The 17,666-nt window shown below is 52.3% G+C and overlaps 1 protein-coding gene across 1 annotated transcript in view; it reads right to left on the minus strand.

Moving 5' to 3' along the window:
- Window positions 1-2,629: 2,629 nt before the first annotated feature.
- MMP15 (matrix metallopeptidase 15) overlaps window positions 2,630-17,666 on the minus strand; it is a 33,548-nt gene continuing 18,511 nt past the window's right edge. Inside the window, exons 6-7 of the mRNA XM_068264955.1 lie at window positions 16,038-16,153; window positions 2,630-3,712 (exon numbers count right to left, since the gene is read on the minus strand). Of these exons, the coding sequence (XP_068121056.1) occupies window positions 3,279-3,712; window positions 16,038-16,153 (550 nt within the window). The 3' untranslated portion in view covers window positions 2,630-3,278. The remainder of the gene's footprint in view (window positions 3,713-16,037; window positions 16,154-17,666) is intronic.

Below are 17,666 nucleotides of genomic sequence, written 5' to 3' on the forward strand. Positions count from 1 at the left end.
TCCCTGCAGCGGTTTGTGTCTCCTCCCCTCCCGCAATGGTGGGATCTTCCTGCAGTGGTTTGTGTCTCCTCCCCTCCCACAATGGGGAGATCTCCCTGCAGTAGTTTGTATCTCCTCCCCTCCCACAATGGTGAGATCTCCCTGCAGTGGTTTGTGTCTCCTCCCCTCCTGCAATGGTGGGATCTTCCTGCAGTAGTTTGTGTCTCCTCCCCTCCCACAATGGTGAGATCTCCGTGCAGTAGTTTGTGTCTCCTCCCCTCCCACAATGGTGAGATCTCCCTGCAGTAGTGTGTCTCCTCCCCTCCCACAATGGTGAGATCTCCCTGCAGTAGTTTGTGTCTCCTCCCACAATGGTGAGATCTCCCTGAAGTGGTTTGTCTCCGCCCCTCCCACAATGGTGAGATCTCCCTGCAGTGGTTTGTGTCTCCTCCCCTCCCACAATGGTGAGCTGTCCCTGCAGTGGTTTGTCTCCTCCCGTCCCAAAATGGTGAGATCTCCCTACAGTAGTGTGTCTCCTCCCCTCCCACAATGGTGAGATTTTCCTGCAGTGGTGTGTCTCCTCCCCTGCCACAATGGTGAGATCTCCCTGCAGTAGTCTGTGTCTCCTCCCCTCCCACAATGGTGAGATCTCCCTGCAGTAGTTCTGTCTCCTCCCCTCCCACAATGGTGAGATCTCCCTGCAGTAGTTCTGTCTCCTCTCCTCCCACTATGGTGAAATCTCCCTGCAGTGGTTTGTGTCTCCGCCCCTACCACAATGGGGAGATCTCCCTGCAGTAGTGTGTCTCCTCCCCTCCCACAATGAGTTCTGGGTCACCATGAGCTTGCTGGTTAGTCTGTACCTCCCACAATGGTGAGATCTCCCTGCAGTAGTTTGTGTCTTCTCCCACAATGGTGAGATCTCCCTGCAGTGGTTTGTCTCCGCCCCTCCCACAATGGGGAGATCTCCCTGCAGTAGTTTGCGTCTCCTCCCCTCCTGCAATGGTGAGATCTCCCTGCAGTAGTGTGTCTCCTCCCCTCCCACAATGGTGAGATCTCCCTGCAGTAGTTTGTGTCTCCTCCCCTCCCACAATGGTGAGATCTCCCTGCAGTAGTGTGTCTCCTCCCCTCCCGCAATGGTGAGATCTCCCTGCAGTGGTTTTTGTCTCCTCCCCTCCCACAATGGTGAGATCTCCCTGCAGTGGTTTGTGTCTCCTCCCCTCCCACAATGGTGAGATCTCCCTGCAGTAATTTGTCTCCTCCCCTCCCACAATGGTGAGATCTCCCTGCAGTAGTTTGTCTCCTCCCCTCCCACAATGGTGAGATTTCCCTGCAGTGGTTTGTGTCTCCTCCCACAATGGTGAGATCTCCCTGCAGTAGTGTGTCTCCTCCCCTCCCACAATGGTGAGATCTCCCTGCAGTAATTTGTCTCCTCCCCTCCCACAATGGTGAGATCTCCCTGCAGTAGTCTCTGTCTCCTCCCCTCCCACAATGGTGAGATTTCCCTGCAGTGGTTTGTGTCTCCTCCCCTCCCACAATGGTGAGATCTCCCTGCAGTGGTTTGTGTCTCCTCCCACAATGGTGAGATCTCCCTGCAGTAGATTGTGTCTCCTCCCCTCCCACAATGGTGATATCTCCCTGCAGTAGTGTGTCTCCTCCCCTCCCACAATGGTGAGATTTCCCTGCAGTAGTTTGTGTCTCCTCCCCTCCCACAATGGTGAGATCTCCCTGCAGTGGTTTGTGTCTCCTCCCCTCCCACAATGGTGAGATCTCCCTGCAGTGGTTTGTGTCTCCTCCCCTCCCACAATGGTGAGATCTCCCTGCAGTGGTTTGTGTCTCCTCCCACAATGGTGAGATCTCCCTGCAGTGGTTTGTGTCTCCTCCCCTCCCACAATGGTGAGATCTCCCTGCAGTAATCTGTGTCTCCTCCCTAAATTATGAGATTTTCCTGCAGTAGTTTGTGTCTCTTTCCACCACGGAGCCCCTAAAGCTATATACTCACCACCCGACGGAGGAAGATGGATCCAGCAGCGTACCCCTGACAAGCGTTTCACGATCCATCTCCTGGACGGCGGATACACGTAACGTCACATGACGGCTGCGAATGGGAAGTCAAGTGATGGCGGTATTTTGCGCAGAGTCATCGGAGATCTTATAGAGATGCCACGCCTCTGTGTCCTGGTGCCGCTGCTAGTCGTCCCCGTCGTCCCCCCTCCCCCCCAGGGTCTGTCCTGATTGGCAAGCCTCAGGTACACAAAGCAGGCGAGCAACAAGCAGATTGTCGCTAGCCTGGAGATATTTTCAGGGGGGACAGCAGAGCCCGGGGGGGGGGGGGGGACTAGCAGGGGCAATAGAGAGACACAGAGGCATGATATTGTGCACAGGACACGCCTCTGGGTCCTATTAAGATTTAAATATTCCGCCTCTGGTTCTCTTTAAAGATCTTATCCGCCGTGACAGTCATTGGCGGCGTGCTTCATATGATCGCGTCTGTACCCAACTCACGAGATCGTGGAAACAATCGCTCAAAAAATAAAAATAGAAAAAACTGTTGTAGTCAAAAAAAATCTTGCATTTTGGTGGAGCTGGGCCTTTCGCTTTCATACACAATGACCAATTACTGAATTGAGCTGTTGCCAAGAGACATCAGAAATGACAAGACACCATTAAAAATTTACTAAAAAAAAAAAAAAAAATTAAAACAAAAATTAAAACATTGAGGTGAAAGACATTCGTACAAGATTGTGAAATTCAAATTAACTTTTTCCTTCGCTACTAGACAAATTCCACAGAACACAGGACCCCATTCTATCCCGCGGTGACCTCCTGCTGACCTCCGACCTTATCGGGGGGTCACGTGTGTGGGAGCGGGGGAGGGGCGCCAGCATTCTGCTATCCATCGCGCCAGCATTGCTTTCCATTTCAGATCTCATCAGTGCAAAGTTCTAGCAACGTTTGTGTTCTGTCCTAATAGTGCTTGATTGAGATACCAACTCGAGGGGGCAGCCAGTGTGCAATAAAGTACCTTCCACCGACACAAGTGCAATTCACAGAACAGCCACCAGGCGGCGCCAACAGCATGGCCCCCTGCAACATTCACAGTGGTCAGCAGGGGTGGGGGCAGCAACTTCACACAGGGCACAAGCAGATCAGACTTTGTGACATTCCTTCATATCTTCCCTTTCTCCCTCCATAGAAAATGGCGGAACGGAAACATTCGCTCCCACCAGTCTCTGCGTTATCCCTGCGAGAAGATCGGCTTAAAAAAGGCAAATAAAGTGAGGTGACGCAAAGGGGAGTGGTCATACCCATTCCTGGAGGGAGCGCTTACAGTATCGAAGAGCTCTAGGCGGTCCTTTCCTGTGCATCTGAACAATGACGTAGACAAGTCCCAGAATGCACAGCAGCAGTAGTAGCGGTACTATTACCATGGCAACACTGACTGCACGAGTGTACTCGTCAATATGGACAACGACATCGACATCGCGTCCAGTGTCCTCGCCGCCCCCGCCGGGCTCACTGTCTCTGCTTCTGTCGCGCTCCTCGGGTTCCACGTCAGGGTCAAAGGGGGGCTGATCAGGATTGGGCCACCGGGGGGCAGTCTCTGGGTCTTTGTACACTTCCTCCTGGCAGCCCATGAAATCTCGCAAGATGGATTTGGGGTAACCTGGCTCCGTTTTCAGACGCTGGTTATCGAACTTCCAGTATTTGGCCCCTTTGTAGAAGTAGGTGTATGCTGCAAGTGAAACAAAGCGGATCAGTAATGGAGAATTCAAATACAGTGCCCCTTGTGGAAAGGGGAATAATAATTAAAGGCCATAGTAGTGATTATTTTGACATTGTTACCCCTGTAGACATTCATGTAATAGGAGCCAACTTGATTTTATGCCAGGATTCTAAAGAAATTAACAGTCATGAGATGAGTTCTGTGTTAATCTTTGTAGCTCAAACTAATGTATATGCTTTAACTGCACATAAACGCTCAGATTTTTTACTACCAACTGATTCAAGACAGCCTTTCAGCTATCTCATATTTCTGGTTTAACCATGACAGCCTTTTAGCTATCTCGTATTCCTAGCTTAATATAAACAGCCTTTTAGCTATCTCGTATTCCTAGCTTAATATAAACAGCCTTTTAGCTATCTCGTATTCCTAGCTTAATCTAGACAGCATTTTAGCTATCTCCTATTCCTGGCTTAATCTAGACAGCCTTTTAGCTATCTCGTATTCCTAGCTTAATATAAACAGCCTTTTAGCTATCTCGTATTCCTAGCTTAATATAAACAGCCTTTTAGCTATCTCATATTCCTGGCTTAATCTAGACAGCATTTTAGCTATCTCCTATTCCTGTCTTAATCTAGACAGCCTTTCAGCTATCTTACATTTCTGGCTTAATCTAGACAGCCTTTCAGCTATCTTGTATTCCTGGCTTTTTTATGCATATGATGGCAGATTTGCATCAATTAGCAATGTGCAAGGTTTGTGAATTCCATGTCTGTACGTTTGGCAATTAATATATTGGAAGTACAGATTTAAATACCTAGTGCAAGAACTACAATAGCGGCGACATACACATACACTTGCGAGGGGTTCGTCTGAAAATAAACGCTGTTACCGCCGCACGCCCGATTGGGCCCTCTTGAGACTGAGATCATCCAGCATGCTTGATCAATTCTTTCGATCGATTTCAATTGGAAATATAACTGAATCCGCCAGCTATTGATTAATGTATGTGCAGCCTAACAATGTGAGCAGCCGGACAAGGAACAATACTAGAAAGATCTGTCATCTGAATCTCCACCCACTATGAAGCAGTAAACCACTGGGCTGATGGGAAGTGTAGTCCAGCCTGTGAGCTGCGCCTGCAAGGTAGGCTCCTCCCTCCAGCTCTGTGAAAGAGCATCAGCACACCAATGATGAGGTCACCACAACTTCAGCTGCAGATGAAAGGCTCCCTTACTAGCAATATAATGTGTTTTCTCTCCTGAGCAGAAGCCATTTGGTATTCTGTTCCTGAATGGGGAGCTCAGACTACAGTTCTGCGTTATTCAGTGCAGTTACCTTGCTTGTATCAGTAGAGTGACCTCAGGCTCCACATGCCAGCTCTGATGGAAATCCCCCCAGAAGGGGAAACAGAGAAAAGCTGCTGGTATCAGCAATATGGAATACCCACTGCTATGTGAGAGTCAGGAGAAGTTCCCCTTCCACTTCCCTATCAGAGAAGTCACGGCATTGTACACAGGGGGAGGGGCAAAGTCCTGTACACACGCCAGATGACTAGAACGTTCGCCTCTGCATGGAATCCATCGTGTGCAGTGCGGCCCTCAATGCCCCCCGACCTCTCTGCCAGCAATCTGTCCTGGCAGAACACTCCGGGCAGGAGACCGCGACCGTGACATCACTCCCATGCTGCTCCGCCTCTGCCAGCGATCTGCCCTGGCGGATCACTCCAGGGAGAGATAGCATTGTTCTGCCCCATTTACCCCGCCCATCACGTGACATCACTCCCACACTGCTCCGCCTCTGCCAGCAATCTGCCCTGGCGGATCACTCTGGAGAGAAAGCATTGTTCTGCCCCACTTAACCCGCCCATCACATGACATCACTCCCATGATGCTCCGCCTTCTCTGCATAGAGCAGAACAAGGCACCTGTAGGCTGACTACGCATCTGCTCAGCCTCGGCCTGAAATCTCCCCCGAGGGACTGAATGCAGATCACCGTCGGGCGACGTTAATGGAGTGTGTGTACGGGGCCCTTAAAGAGGAACTGCAGTTAAATTAACAATGAATAAAATTGCTTATTTATTTTAACAATATTCATGTATAGATTATTCAGTCAGTGTTTGCCCATTGTAAAATCTTTTCTTTCCCCGATTTACATTCAGAAATTTATCACATGTTGCGACATCTTTAGTGCTGGCGGCTGATCTATGCAGAATGTTTGTTCACTGAGAGCACTATGCATAGAGTGAGATCCTGCTTGCTTTGCAGTTGGAAAAAGACATTATTTCCCACAATGCAATGAGGTTCTCAGACAGCAAACTGTCAGAACCATGGTCATGACCTCACACTGTGGGAGGAGTTTCACCACAATATCAGGGTCCTCCTTAAGAGTTGGGGGAGGGGTAGAGGCCGAGCATTGTCCCTCCGTATCCGCAGCATCTATACAGGTGCCCGGGGGTCTCTGTGAGTGAGTCGAGAGACTTGTGGTTAGAAGGGGAGATCACTGCAGCTGAGTCTACCCCTGCCAGCCATCAGTAAGGTGCCCGGGGGTCTCTGTGAGTGAGTCATGAGACTTGTGGTTAGAAGGGGAGATCGCTGCAGCTGAGTCTACCCCTGCCAGCCATCAGTAAGGTGCCCGGGGGTCTCTGTGAGTGAGTCGAGAGACTTGTGGTTAGAAGGGGAGATCACTGCAGCTGAGTCTACCCCTGCCAGCCATCAGTAAGGTGCCCGGGGGTCTCTGTGAGTGAGTCGAGAGACTTGTGGTTAGAAGGGGAGATCACTGCAGCTGAGTCTACCCCTGCCAGCCATCAGTAAGGTGCCCGGGGGTCTCTGTGAGTGAGTCATGAGACTTGAGGTTAGAAGGGGAGATCGCTGCAGCTGAGTCTACCCCTGCCAGCCATCAGTAAGGTGCCCGGGGGTCTCTGTGAGTGAGTCATGAGACTTGTGGTTAGAAGGGGAGATCGCTGCAGCTGAGTCTACCCCTGCCAGCCATCAGTAAGGTGCCCGGGGGTCTCTGTGAGTGAGTCATGAGACTTGTGGTTAGAAGGGGAGATCGCTGCAGCTGAGTCTACCCCTGCCAGCCATCAGTAAGGTGCCCGGGGGTCTCTGTGAGTGAGTCGAGAGACTTGTGGTTAGAAGGGGAGATCACTGCAGCTGAGTCTACCCCTGCCAGCCATCAGTAAGGTGCCCGGGGGTCTCTGTGAGTGAGTCATGAGACTTGAGGTTAGAAGGGGAGATCGCTGCAGCTGAGTCTACCCCTGCCAGCCATCAGTAAGGTGCCCGGGGGTCTCTGTGAGTGAGTCATGAGACTTGTGGTTAGAAGGGGAGATCGCTGCAGCTGAGTCTACCCCTGCCAGCCATCAGTAAGGTGCCCGGGGGTCTCTGTGAGTGAGTCATGAGACTTGTGGTTAGAAGGGGAGATCGCTGCAGCTGAGTCTACCCCTGCCAGCCATCAGTAAGGTGCCCGGGGGTCTCTGTGAGTGAGTCATGAGACTTGAGGTTAGAAGGGGAGATCGCTGCAACTGAGTCTACCCCTGCCAGCCATCAGTAAGGTGCCCGGGGGTCTCTGTGAGTGAGTCATGAGACTTGTGGTTAGAAGGGGAGATCGCTGCAGCTGAGTCGACCCCTGCCAGCCATCAGTAAGGTGCCCGGGGGTCTCTGTGAGTGAGTCGAGAGACTTGTGGTTAGAAGGGGAGATCACTGCAGCTGAGTCTACCCCTGCCAGCCATCAGTAAGGTGCCCGGGGGTCTCTGTGAGTCGAGAGACTTGTGGTTAGAAGGGGAGATCGCTGCAGCTGAGTCTACCCCTGCCAGCCATCAGTAAGGTGCCCGGGGGTCTCTGTGAGTGAGTCATGAGACTTGTGGTTAGAAGGGGAGATCGCTGCAGCTGAGTCTACCCCTGCCAGCCATCAGTAAGGTGCCCGGGGGTCTCTGTGAGTGAGTCATGAGACTTGTGGTTAGAAGGGGAGATCGCTGCAGCTGAGTCTACCCCTGCCAGCCATCAGTAAGGTGCCCGGGGGTCTCTGTGAGTGAGTCATGAGACTTGTGGTTAGAAGGGGAGATCGCTGCAGCTGAGTCTACCCCTGCCAGCCATCAGTAAGGTGCCCGGGGGTCTCTGTGAGTGAGTCATGAGACTTGTGGTTAGAAGGGGAGATCGCTGCAGCTGAGTCTACCCCTGCCAGCCATCAGTAAGGTGCCCGGGGGTCTCTGTGAGTGAGTCATGAGACTTGAGGTTAGAAGGGGAGATCGCTGCAACTGAGTCTACCCCTGCCAGCCATCAGTAAGGTGCCCGGGGGTCTCTGTGAGTGAGTCATGAGACTTGTGGTTAGAAGGGGAGATCGCTGCAGCTGAGTCGACCCCTGCCAGCCATCAGTAAGGTGCCCGGGGGTCTCTGTGAGTGAGTCGAGAGACTTGTGGTTAGAAGGGGAGATCACTGCAGCTGAGTCTACCCCTGCCAGCCATCAGTAAGGTGCCCGGGGGTCTCTGTGAGTCGAGAGACTTGTGGTTAGAAGGGGAGATCGCTGCAGCTGAGTCTACCCCTGCCAGCCATCAGTAAGGTGCCCGGGGGTCTCTGTGAGTGAGTCATGAGACTTGTGGTTAGAAGGGGAGATCGCTGCAGCTGAGTCTACCCCTGCCAGCCATCAGTAAGGTGCCCGGGGGTCTCTGTGAGTGAGTCATGAGACTTGTGGTTAGAAGGGGAGATCGCTGCAGCTGAGTCTACCCCTGCCAGCCATCAGTAAGGTGCCCGGGGGTCTCTGTGAGTGAGTCATGAGACTTGTGGTTAGAAGGGGAGATCGCTGCAGCTGAGTCTACCCCTGCCAGCCATCAGTAAGGTGCCCGGGGGTCTCTGTGAGTGAGTCATGAGACTTGTGGTTAGAAGGGGAGATCGCTGCAGCTGAGTCTACCCCTGCCAGCCATCAGTAAGGTGCCCGGGGGTCTCTGTGAGTGAGTCATGAGACTTGTGGTTAGAAGGGGAGATCGCTGCAGCTGAGTCTACCCCTGCCAGCCATCAGTAAGGTGCCCGGGGGTCTCTGTGAGTGAGTCATGAGACTTGAGGTTAGAAGGGGAGATCGCTGCAGCTGAGTCTACCCCTGCCAGCCATCAGTAAGGTGCCCGGGGGTCTCTGTGAGTGAGTCATGAGACTTGTGGTTAGAAGGGGAGATCGCTGCAGCTGAGTCTACCCCTGCCAGCCATCAGTAAGGTGCCCGGGGTCTCTGTGAGTGAGTCGAGAGACTTGTGGTTAGAAGGGGAGATCACTGCAGCTGAGTCTACCCCTGCCAGCCATCAGTAAGGTGCCCGGGGGTCTCTGTGAGTCGAGAGACTTGTGGTTAGAAGGGGAGATCGCTGCAGCTGAGTCTACCCCTGCCAGCCATCAGTAAGGTGCCCGGGGGTCTCTGTGAGTAAGTCATGAGACTTGTGGTTAGAAGGGGAGATCGCTGCAGCTGAGTCTACCCCTGCCAGCCATCAGTAAGGTGCCCGGGGGTCTCTGTGAGTGAGTCATGAGACTTGTGGTTAGAAGGGGAGATCGCTGCAGCTGAGTCTACCCCTGCCAGCCATCAGTAAGGTGCCCGGGGGTCTCTGTGAGTGAGTCATGAGACTTGTGGTTAGAAGGGGAGATCGCTGCAGCTGAGTCTACCCCTGCCAGCCATCAGTAAGGTGCCCGGGGGTCTCTGTGAGTGAGTCGAGAGACTTGTGGTTAGAAGGGGAGATCGCTGCAGCTGAGTCTACCCCTGCCAGCCATCAGTAAGGTGCCCGGGGGTCTCTGTGAGTGAGTCGAGAGACTTGTGGTTAGAAGGGGAGATCGCTGCAGCTGAGTCTACCCCTGCCAGCCATCAGTAAGGTGCCGGGCTGGATCTGGTTGGAGATGCCCTTATACACTTTCACTCCTATATTATGTAGTCTTTACAGTGGAGATCTATCCATGCTTTGTAAAGGCCTGATGAAGGGTTATAAACCTGAAACAGACCAGTGTTGTTGCCTGAAATACATTACTGGTATTTCATATAACAAAACACATTGGCCTCAATTCACTAAGCTTTATCAAACACTTTATCGAACATATGATAATTTACCTCATGGGTAAAATCTAATTACTCATGAGGTAAATTATCAAACGTTCGATAAAGTGTTTGATAAAGCTCTGTGAATTGCGGCCAATGTGTTTATTATAATCGTCTGTCAAAACAGAGTGATCTCCTGTACCGTGTTTCCCTGAATATAAGACACTGTCTTATAGTAATTTTTGCTCCAAAAGATGTTCTAGGACTAATTTTCAGAGGATGTCTTATTTTGGGGGAAAACACTGGTAGTTTTCCTATACAGAATGTAAATACTGCATGCCATGCTGAAACACAAGCAGCATGCACAGAGCTTGTGGTGTGCAGATATTGGCTCTCACTTACAAGATCACGGCCGCGTTCCATGTCGTGCGCACGCCCCATCCGTGCTGCTGATCCCCCCCCCCCCCCCCCCCGTCGTCCTCCTGTCCCAACGGCTACACATGCTCAGTAGCCAAAACCCACGGACAGAAGGATGAGGCAGGGACAGTTAGGTTTTATTATACACTAGATGACCTAAGCCTGTTTAAAAATGGGCTCTAGGTCTGTGTCGAAATCCCATCCCCTCTCCTCCCCTCCACTCTCCTCCCCTCACCTCTCCTCTCCTCCCCTCTCCTCCCCTCCCACTCTCCTCCCCTCACCTCTCCGCCACAGTGTCACCGCGCATGTGCGCACCCGCCGACCCGCTGCAGACCCGGCCACCCGCTATCCCTTTGTAGCGTTGTCCGTGCTGCGCAGTGCGCACATGACACAGGGGTTTTATTATATAGGACTAGTAGATCCAAGCCCGTTTAAAAACGGGCTCTAGGTCTTTTTCCTGCCGCCGCCGCCAGTGCGCATGCCCACCTCGCTCCCTGGTCCTGTCCAACTGTCCGCACTGCACACATGCGCAGTAGCAAATAACAGGGACACAGGGACAGCTGGATGCAGCGACACAGGGAGATTATAGTATTGGATTATGTGGTTTCATTATCTGAACTGATCCTCTTATATACAAACTTCTAATATCAGCCCTGCAGTCTGGCTCTATGACGGCCGCTGACTCACTGGTCTGGCGGATGTAATTCATTCAGGTTTTCTCTCCGGAGCAGCAAAGAAGCTGCAGCAGGAGAAGATAATGTGATCTCAGGAAGCACCAGCCCTCCACTTCATCTAATTCATCCAATTCCAGCAGAAGATATCTCATTAACCCATCAGTGACTGGAGGAAGCCAGACTACCGAGTATGAGAAATCCCGGAGGAAATCTCCAATTGCTAAGAAGATCCAACTTTACCGTCCACAATTCAGATGGATTGTGGCCACACCCACCCTTCTGCACCCCCAAAATTGTGAGGTAAATCCAACCGTGTTACCTATATAATACAAGGGACTACATAAAGTCACAAGTTTAAGTATCTTTTCCGTATTTTTCAGCATATAAGATGCTCCGGACTATAGAATGCACCCAGGCCTAGAGGGCAAAAACCAGGGGAAAAAAATATACTAAACCTGGTGCATCCATGGTCCAGGAGCATCTTGTAGATGTTCTCCCCCAATGATTGCCTCCCTTGTACTCCATGTGTCCCCCTGTGCCCTCCTCTGCTCCCCATGTGTCCCCCGGTGCCCTCCTCTGCTCCCCATGTGTCCCCCGGTGCCCTCCTCTGCTCCCCATGTGTCCCCCGGTGCCCTCCTCTGCTCCCCATGTGTCCCCCAGTGCTCTCCTCTGCTTCCCATGTGTCCCCCGTGCCCTCCTCTGCTCCCCGTGTCCCCCTGTGCCCTCCTCTGCTCCCCCTGTGCCCTCCTCTGCTCCCCCTGTGCCCTCCTCTGCTCCCCCTGTGCCCTCCTCTGCTCCCCATGTGTCCCCCGGTGCCCTCCTCTGCTCCCCATGTGTCCCCCTGTGCCCTCCTCTGCTCCCCATGTGCCCTCCTCTGCTCCCCATGTGCTCTCCTCTGCTCCCCATGTGTACCCCGGTGCCCTCCTCTGCTCCCCATGTGTCCCCCGGTGCCCTCCTCTGCTCCCCATGTGTCCCCCTGTGCCCTCCTCTGCTCCCCATGTGCCCTCCTCTACTCCCCATGTGTCCCCCGGTGCCCTCCTCTGCTCCCCATGTGCCCTCCTCTACTCCCCATGTGTCCCCCGGTGCCCTCCTCTGCTCCCCATGTGTCCCCCTGTGCCCTCCTCTGCTCCCCATGTGTCCCCCGGTGCCCTCCTCTGCTCCCCATGTGTCCCCCTGTGCCCTCCTCTGCTCCCCATGTGTCTCCCTGTGCCCTCCTCTGCTCCCCCATGTGTCCTCCTCTGCTCCCCCTGTGCCATCCTCTGCTCCCCCTGTGCCCTCCTCTGCTCCCCATGTGTCTCCCTGTGCCCTCCTCTGCTCCCCCATGTGTCCTCCTCTGCTCCCCCTGTGCCATCCTCTGCTCCCCCTGTGCCCTCCTCTGCTCCCCATGTGTCCCCCTGTGCCCTTCTCTGCTCCCCATGTGTCCCCCTTCGCCCTTCTCTGCTCCCCATGTGTCCCCCTCTGCTCCCCCTGTGCCCTCCTCTGCTCCCCATGTGTCCCCCTGTGTCCTCCTCTGCTCCCCCTGTGTCCTCCTCTGCTCCCCCTGTGTCCCCCGGTGCTCTCCTCTGCTCCCCATGTGTCCCCGGTGCCCTCCTCTGCTCCCCCTGTGTCTCCCAGGTGCCCTCCTCTGCTCCCCGTGTCCCCCTGTGCCCTCCTCTGCTCCCCGTGTCCCCCGGTGCTCTCCTCTGCTCCCCATGTGTCCCCCGTGTCCTCCTCTGCTCCCCCTGTGTCCCCCTGTGCCCTCCTCTGCTCCCCCATGTGCCCTTTGATTGGCCAATTTTACCACCTCCATGTAGTATGAGGGTCAACAGATTTTGAATACTACTAGCAGATTGTGTGAGGTGATAAAATTGGGCAATCATTAGCCAATCAAAATTGCATGTGTGTATGTACCCTAGGGCTGCATAGGCAGTCCATGGTGTAATCTGGATTTTAGGACCTAAAAGCGGTGCAATTTTTTTCACAAGCTTTAAGATCCTAAGGGCATGTTCACACTGCAGGCGGTTTCGGCTTTTTTTTCGCCCGCGGTTTTTCAAAACTATGAGAAGGTTGATATCAGTGAGCGCGGGTCGTTCGTGGTGCGGCTAGGAAAGCGGTGCATGTTCCATTTTCGGGGCGATTCCGCCTCAATGGAAGGTATAGGAAAACCGGCGAACGCGTACAAAAACGTGCAACAAGGCGATTGCGTTCGCGTTAAGGATACATTGTATTTATTATTTTCCAGGTCAAAGCGTTCACTTCCTGACTTTCATCAGGGACTGAATTGCAAAACCGCTCAGATAAAACGCTTATAAAACCGCTAAGCACAAAAACGAATCGCCCACCCAAGCGCCGGGAACGGAAGAAAAAACGCCTAAAAAAAAAACAACGCGGACGGACACGAGAATGGAACGCTGTGTGCACAAGGCCTAAAAGCAGGAAAAAAAATCATACAAAAGTGAGATCTGTTACAGCCCCTGCCCTGGATCCAGCGCTGCAATTCTCCCTCCGACCACCAGGAGCCCTGGGCTTTCCATTATCTCCCTATCCACAGCCCTGTGCTTTCCATCATCGTCTATCCTTATAGTAAGATCACTGTCTGAATGGCTGCCAGTGTCTGGATTCCCGGGAGAGGTGAGTTGCAAAAACCCGCTGCACAAAGACTCGACATATCCCTCCCGGTGGCTACCACGAGTCAGACTCGGGGTTACCGCACTGAGCTGCGGATTTCCAGCCCGAGCCTGACTCGGGGTTTCCGCTAAGGAGGTTAATTACATTATTTTCACTTCCTCTTTAAGTACCTGGCGCGGTCAAATTTGGTCAAATCTCCGCAAGAAGAATGCATGTAGAACAATCTGATCATTTCTTCGAGTTAGCTTTAAGGACGATTGGGTGAACAGTTTTTTTTTAACATAAAATTCATCATAATGAATGGCAGCATCTCTCCAGACAATGAAGGGTTAAGATGAGCTGCCAGGAACAGTCTCCGCCACGAATAGAAGGAGGCAATGAATTATTAATGCTGGCCGGTGCAGAAGCTTCTAGCAATGCGGTCAGCAAGGGAACGTCGCCAAATGGAAAGACCGGATTCTGCAAAACAGTACATTATACATTTGTGCCATTACTTAGCAGAATCACTTCTGCCTTCTCATGTTTATTTCCTGGCTGTCTGTCTCATTACCCCTCCCCGACCCAATCCTTACCTCCTCTACCCCTATATTCATTCTACCTCCAACTCTATTCCATCCACCCCCAACCATGCCCCTCCCCTGACCCCGCCCAATCCTTTCCTCCTTTACCCCTATATTCATTCTACCCCCAATCATGCACCTCCCCTGACTCCGCCCAATCCTTTCCTCCTGTACCCCTATATTCATTCTACCTCCAACTCTAGTCCACCCATCCCCAACCATGTCCCTCCCCTGACCACGCCCAATCCGTTCCTCCTTTACCCCTATATTCATTCTACCCCCAACCATGCCCCTCCCCTGACCCCGCCCAATCCTTTCCTCCTCTTCCCCTACATTCATTCCACCAACTCTATTCCATCCACCCCCCCCCAACCATGCTCCTCCCCTGGCCCCGCCCAATCCTTTCCTCCTTTACCCCTATATTCATTCTACCCCCAACCATGCCCCTCCCCTGACCCCGCCCAATCCTTTCCTCCTCTTCCCCTATATTCATTCCACTCTATTACATCCACCCCCAACCATGCTCCTCCCTTTGCCATTCCTGCAGCCCTATCCACTCCCCCATGCTCCTGACAGGCACATACCAGTAATAGTAAAGATACTATTAGATTGTAAGCTCCTTTGGCGCAGAAACATTTAGCTCAATTTTCTCTTTGCAATATGAAGAGTGATAAAATTAGCCGGGCGTAGCTAGTTGAAATCTACACCTCGACTGTGGCCACTGATCCCTGCCAGAGTGTAGCTCAACTATTCCCCCGCCGCACACTCACGCCATTCCCATCGCTCTCGAGCCCCTCCCCCCCGATCTGCTGTCATTGTGACAGCAGAGCTCCGTATCCTGGTCAATTTTATTGCTTCCTGACCCCATGATTACTGTGAGACAATCACAGTACACACACTGCCAGCTGCACGGTATCAGCCAAGCAGTGGTGTGAGTTGATCCGCCGTATGGATCGGGCAAACCACCTGTTATCAGTCACTAGTCTAGTCGTTTGTCACGCGTACACACATCCAACTATCGCCCAACAGACCAAGTTTAGTAAATAGTTGGGCAGAAAAGTTGCGCGTGTGTACGGGCCTTAAGGGGCCAGAGCGTCTGGTCCCCAAGAGGTTAAATTGTTATTGGTTTTATTTGTTGTTTTTTTTGACAGTGAACAAATTGTATTTAATGTCAGTGGTGTGAACAGAATTTTCCTTAAGGGACTGAGTCAACCAAGCTAAGGCTGTCAGTTGCTATTAAAGGAACACTATTGCTTAACATGTGTTTTTCATTTGAGATAGGAGTAGTTTGGGAAGTGCTGCTAAGTCCTGATGTATACATTTCAAATCTCTTTGTTTACTGTTATTAAAATCCTTTCACACTTCACTGATGCCAAGTCTGACAAACCAGTGAACCATGAGGGGAGGGGGGATTCCCTCACACTACATCTGTGTGTGAAAAGTCTCACTAGCTGAACTGCAGCTGCTTGTGTCTCTGACTGAGCTGTCTGCAGGAGAGGAGAGGAAATATATCTTTTTTGTAATTGTGTGTGAAACCTGACAGCAGAGGCGTTTCATATAACTCTGCAGTCTGACATGCAAAGAACAGTGTAACATTGAAGAGAGATTCACCTTTGCAAATGAAACATTCCAACCGAACTAAAATCTCCACACAATGATTTACAGCTTTTGCCTCTGATATTTAACATGAAAAGTGGGGAAATGTTTACACAGCTACTGAGACATTTTTTGCACACTGTCATTTTAGAACACTTGGTTTGATGGTTAGTTAAAGACACTTAGTTCCTTTAACTATTTGTTGCCACATATTCCTCCACTTGCTTTGCACACATAATTTACAGACAATAGGCTTTATGAGATCTTTGCTGAGAGAAACAGAGGATGTCATTATCATCCATGGCTGTCATGCTGATCCTCTGGCAAGAGAACATTTGTAGGGTCTGACTAATAATGAGCATGTAAATCAGGAGTTCTGACTCTTCCAGCTGCATGTTTCCTCCAGTGCTGAAGCCCAAGGATCGGGATGACAGAGGGACAAAGGCCTGATTATTTTCCTTGCACGGGGCGCTGACTATACTCACATGTGTCGGAACTCAGGAATGCCCCCTTCGGCGTGTCTGGGATACCAGCCCAAACTTTTATGGATTTCGGGTAACCAGAATCAACGGAGCGCGACTCTTCATTGAAGCGCCAGTAACTGGAAGCAGAGAGAGAAGAAAACCATTACTGGAGGTAAGGACTGAGACAGTGACTGAAGAGCAAAGACCCCCTAAAAGCAGTGAGGTAGCAATAGGGGATGCAGAGGTTTATGACAGTACCGGGGCCCCTGGACTAGAGGGGCCCACTAGCGGCCCTCCTTCCTGTATCTTATTAGCTTTTCATTGGTGGTATCCTGGCAATAAACACAATTATTATTATGAACTAATTAGTAATAATCCTTACCAAACTGTTTCCTTACTCTGATTACACCTCTCTGACACCGCAGTTGTCCCGTCCCCTGCTTAGACCTCTGACACTGCAGCTGTCCCCTCCCCTGCTTACACCTCTGATGCTGCAGCTGTCCCCTTCCCTGCTTACACCTCTCTGACACTGCAGCTGTTCCTCCCCTGCTTACACCTCTCTGATGCTGCGGCTGTCCCCTCCCCTGCTTACACCTCTCTGACACTGCAGCTGTTCCCCTCCGCTGCTTACACCTCTGACACTGCAGCTGTTCCTTCCCTGCTTACACCTCTTTGACACTGCAGCTGTCACCTCTCCTGCTTACACCTCTGACACTGCAGCTGTCCCCTCCCCTGCTTACACCTCTTTGACACTGCAGCTGTCACCTCTCCTGCTTACACCTCTGACACTGCAACTGTCCCCTCCCCTGCTTACACCTCTGACACTACAGTTGTCCCCTCCCCTGCTTACACCTCTCTGACACCGCAGTTGTCCCCTCCCCTGCTTAGACCTCTGACACTGCAGCTGTCCCCTCCCCTGCTTACACCTCTCTGATGCTGCGGCTGTCCCCTTCCCTGCTTACACCTCTGATGCTGCAGTTGTCCCCTCCCCTGCTTACACCTCTCTGACACTGCAGCTGTCCCCTCCCCTGCTTACACCTCTCTGATGCTGCGGCTGTCCCCTTCCCTGCTTACACCTCTGATGCTGCAGTTGTCCCCTTCCCTGCTTACACCTCTCTGACACTACAGCTGTCCCCTCCCCTGCTTACACCTCTCTGACACCGCAGTTGTCCCCTCCCCTGCTTAGACCTCTGACACTGCAGCTGTCCCCTCCCCTGCTTACACCTCTCTGATGCTGCAGCTGTCCCCTCCCCTGCTAACTCCTCTCTGACACAGCAGCTGTTCCTCCCCTGCTTACACCTCTCTGACACTGCAACTGTCCCCTCCCCTGCTTACACCTCTCTGATGCTGCGGCTGTCCCCTCCCCTGCTAACTCCTCTCTGACACTGCAGCTGTCCCCTCTCCTGCTTACACCTCTGACACTGCAGCTGTCCCCTCCCCAGCTTACTCCTCTCTACAGCATCTCTCCTTGGTAGGCATTAAGGCTCCATATCAGTACAGTGCTTGGGGCCCCATGTAAGACTTGCACTGGGGCCCCAAGCTCCTCAGTTACCCCACTGCCTAAAAGTCAAAAGAAGAGGATGGAGTGAGCCAGAGAAGAAGGGCACTGTCGGGGCAGATTGCATCATGATGCGCTGCGTATGAAATGCC

This window comes from Hyperolius riggenbachi, unplaced genomic scaffold, assembly GCF_040937935.1.
Source record: "Hyperolius riggenbachi isolate aHypRig1 unplaced genomic scaffold, aHypRig1.pri scaffold_301, whole genome shotgun sequence".
Lineage (NCBI taxonomy): Eukaryota > Metazoa > Chordata > Amphibia > Anura > Hyperoliidae > Hyperolius > Hyperolius riggenbachi.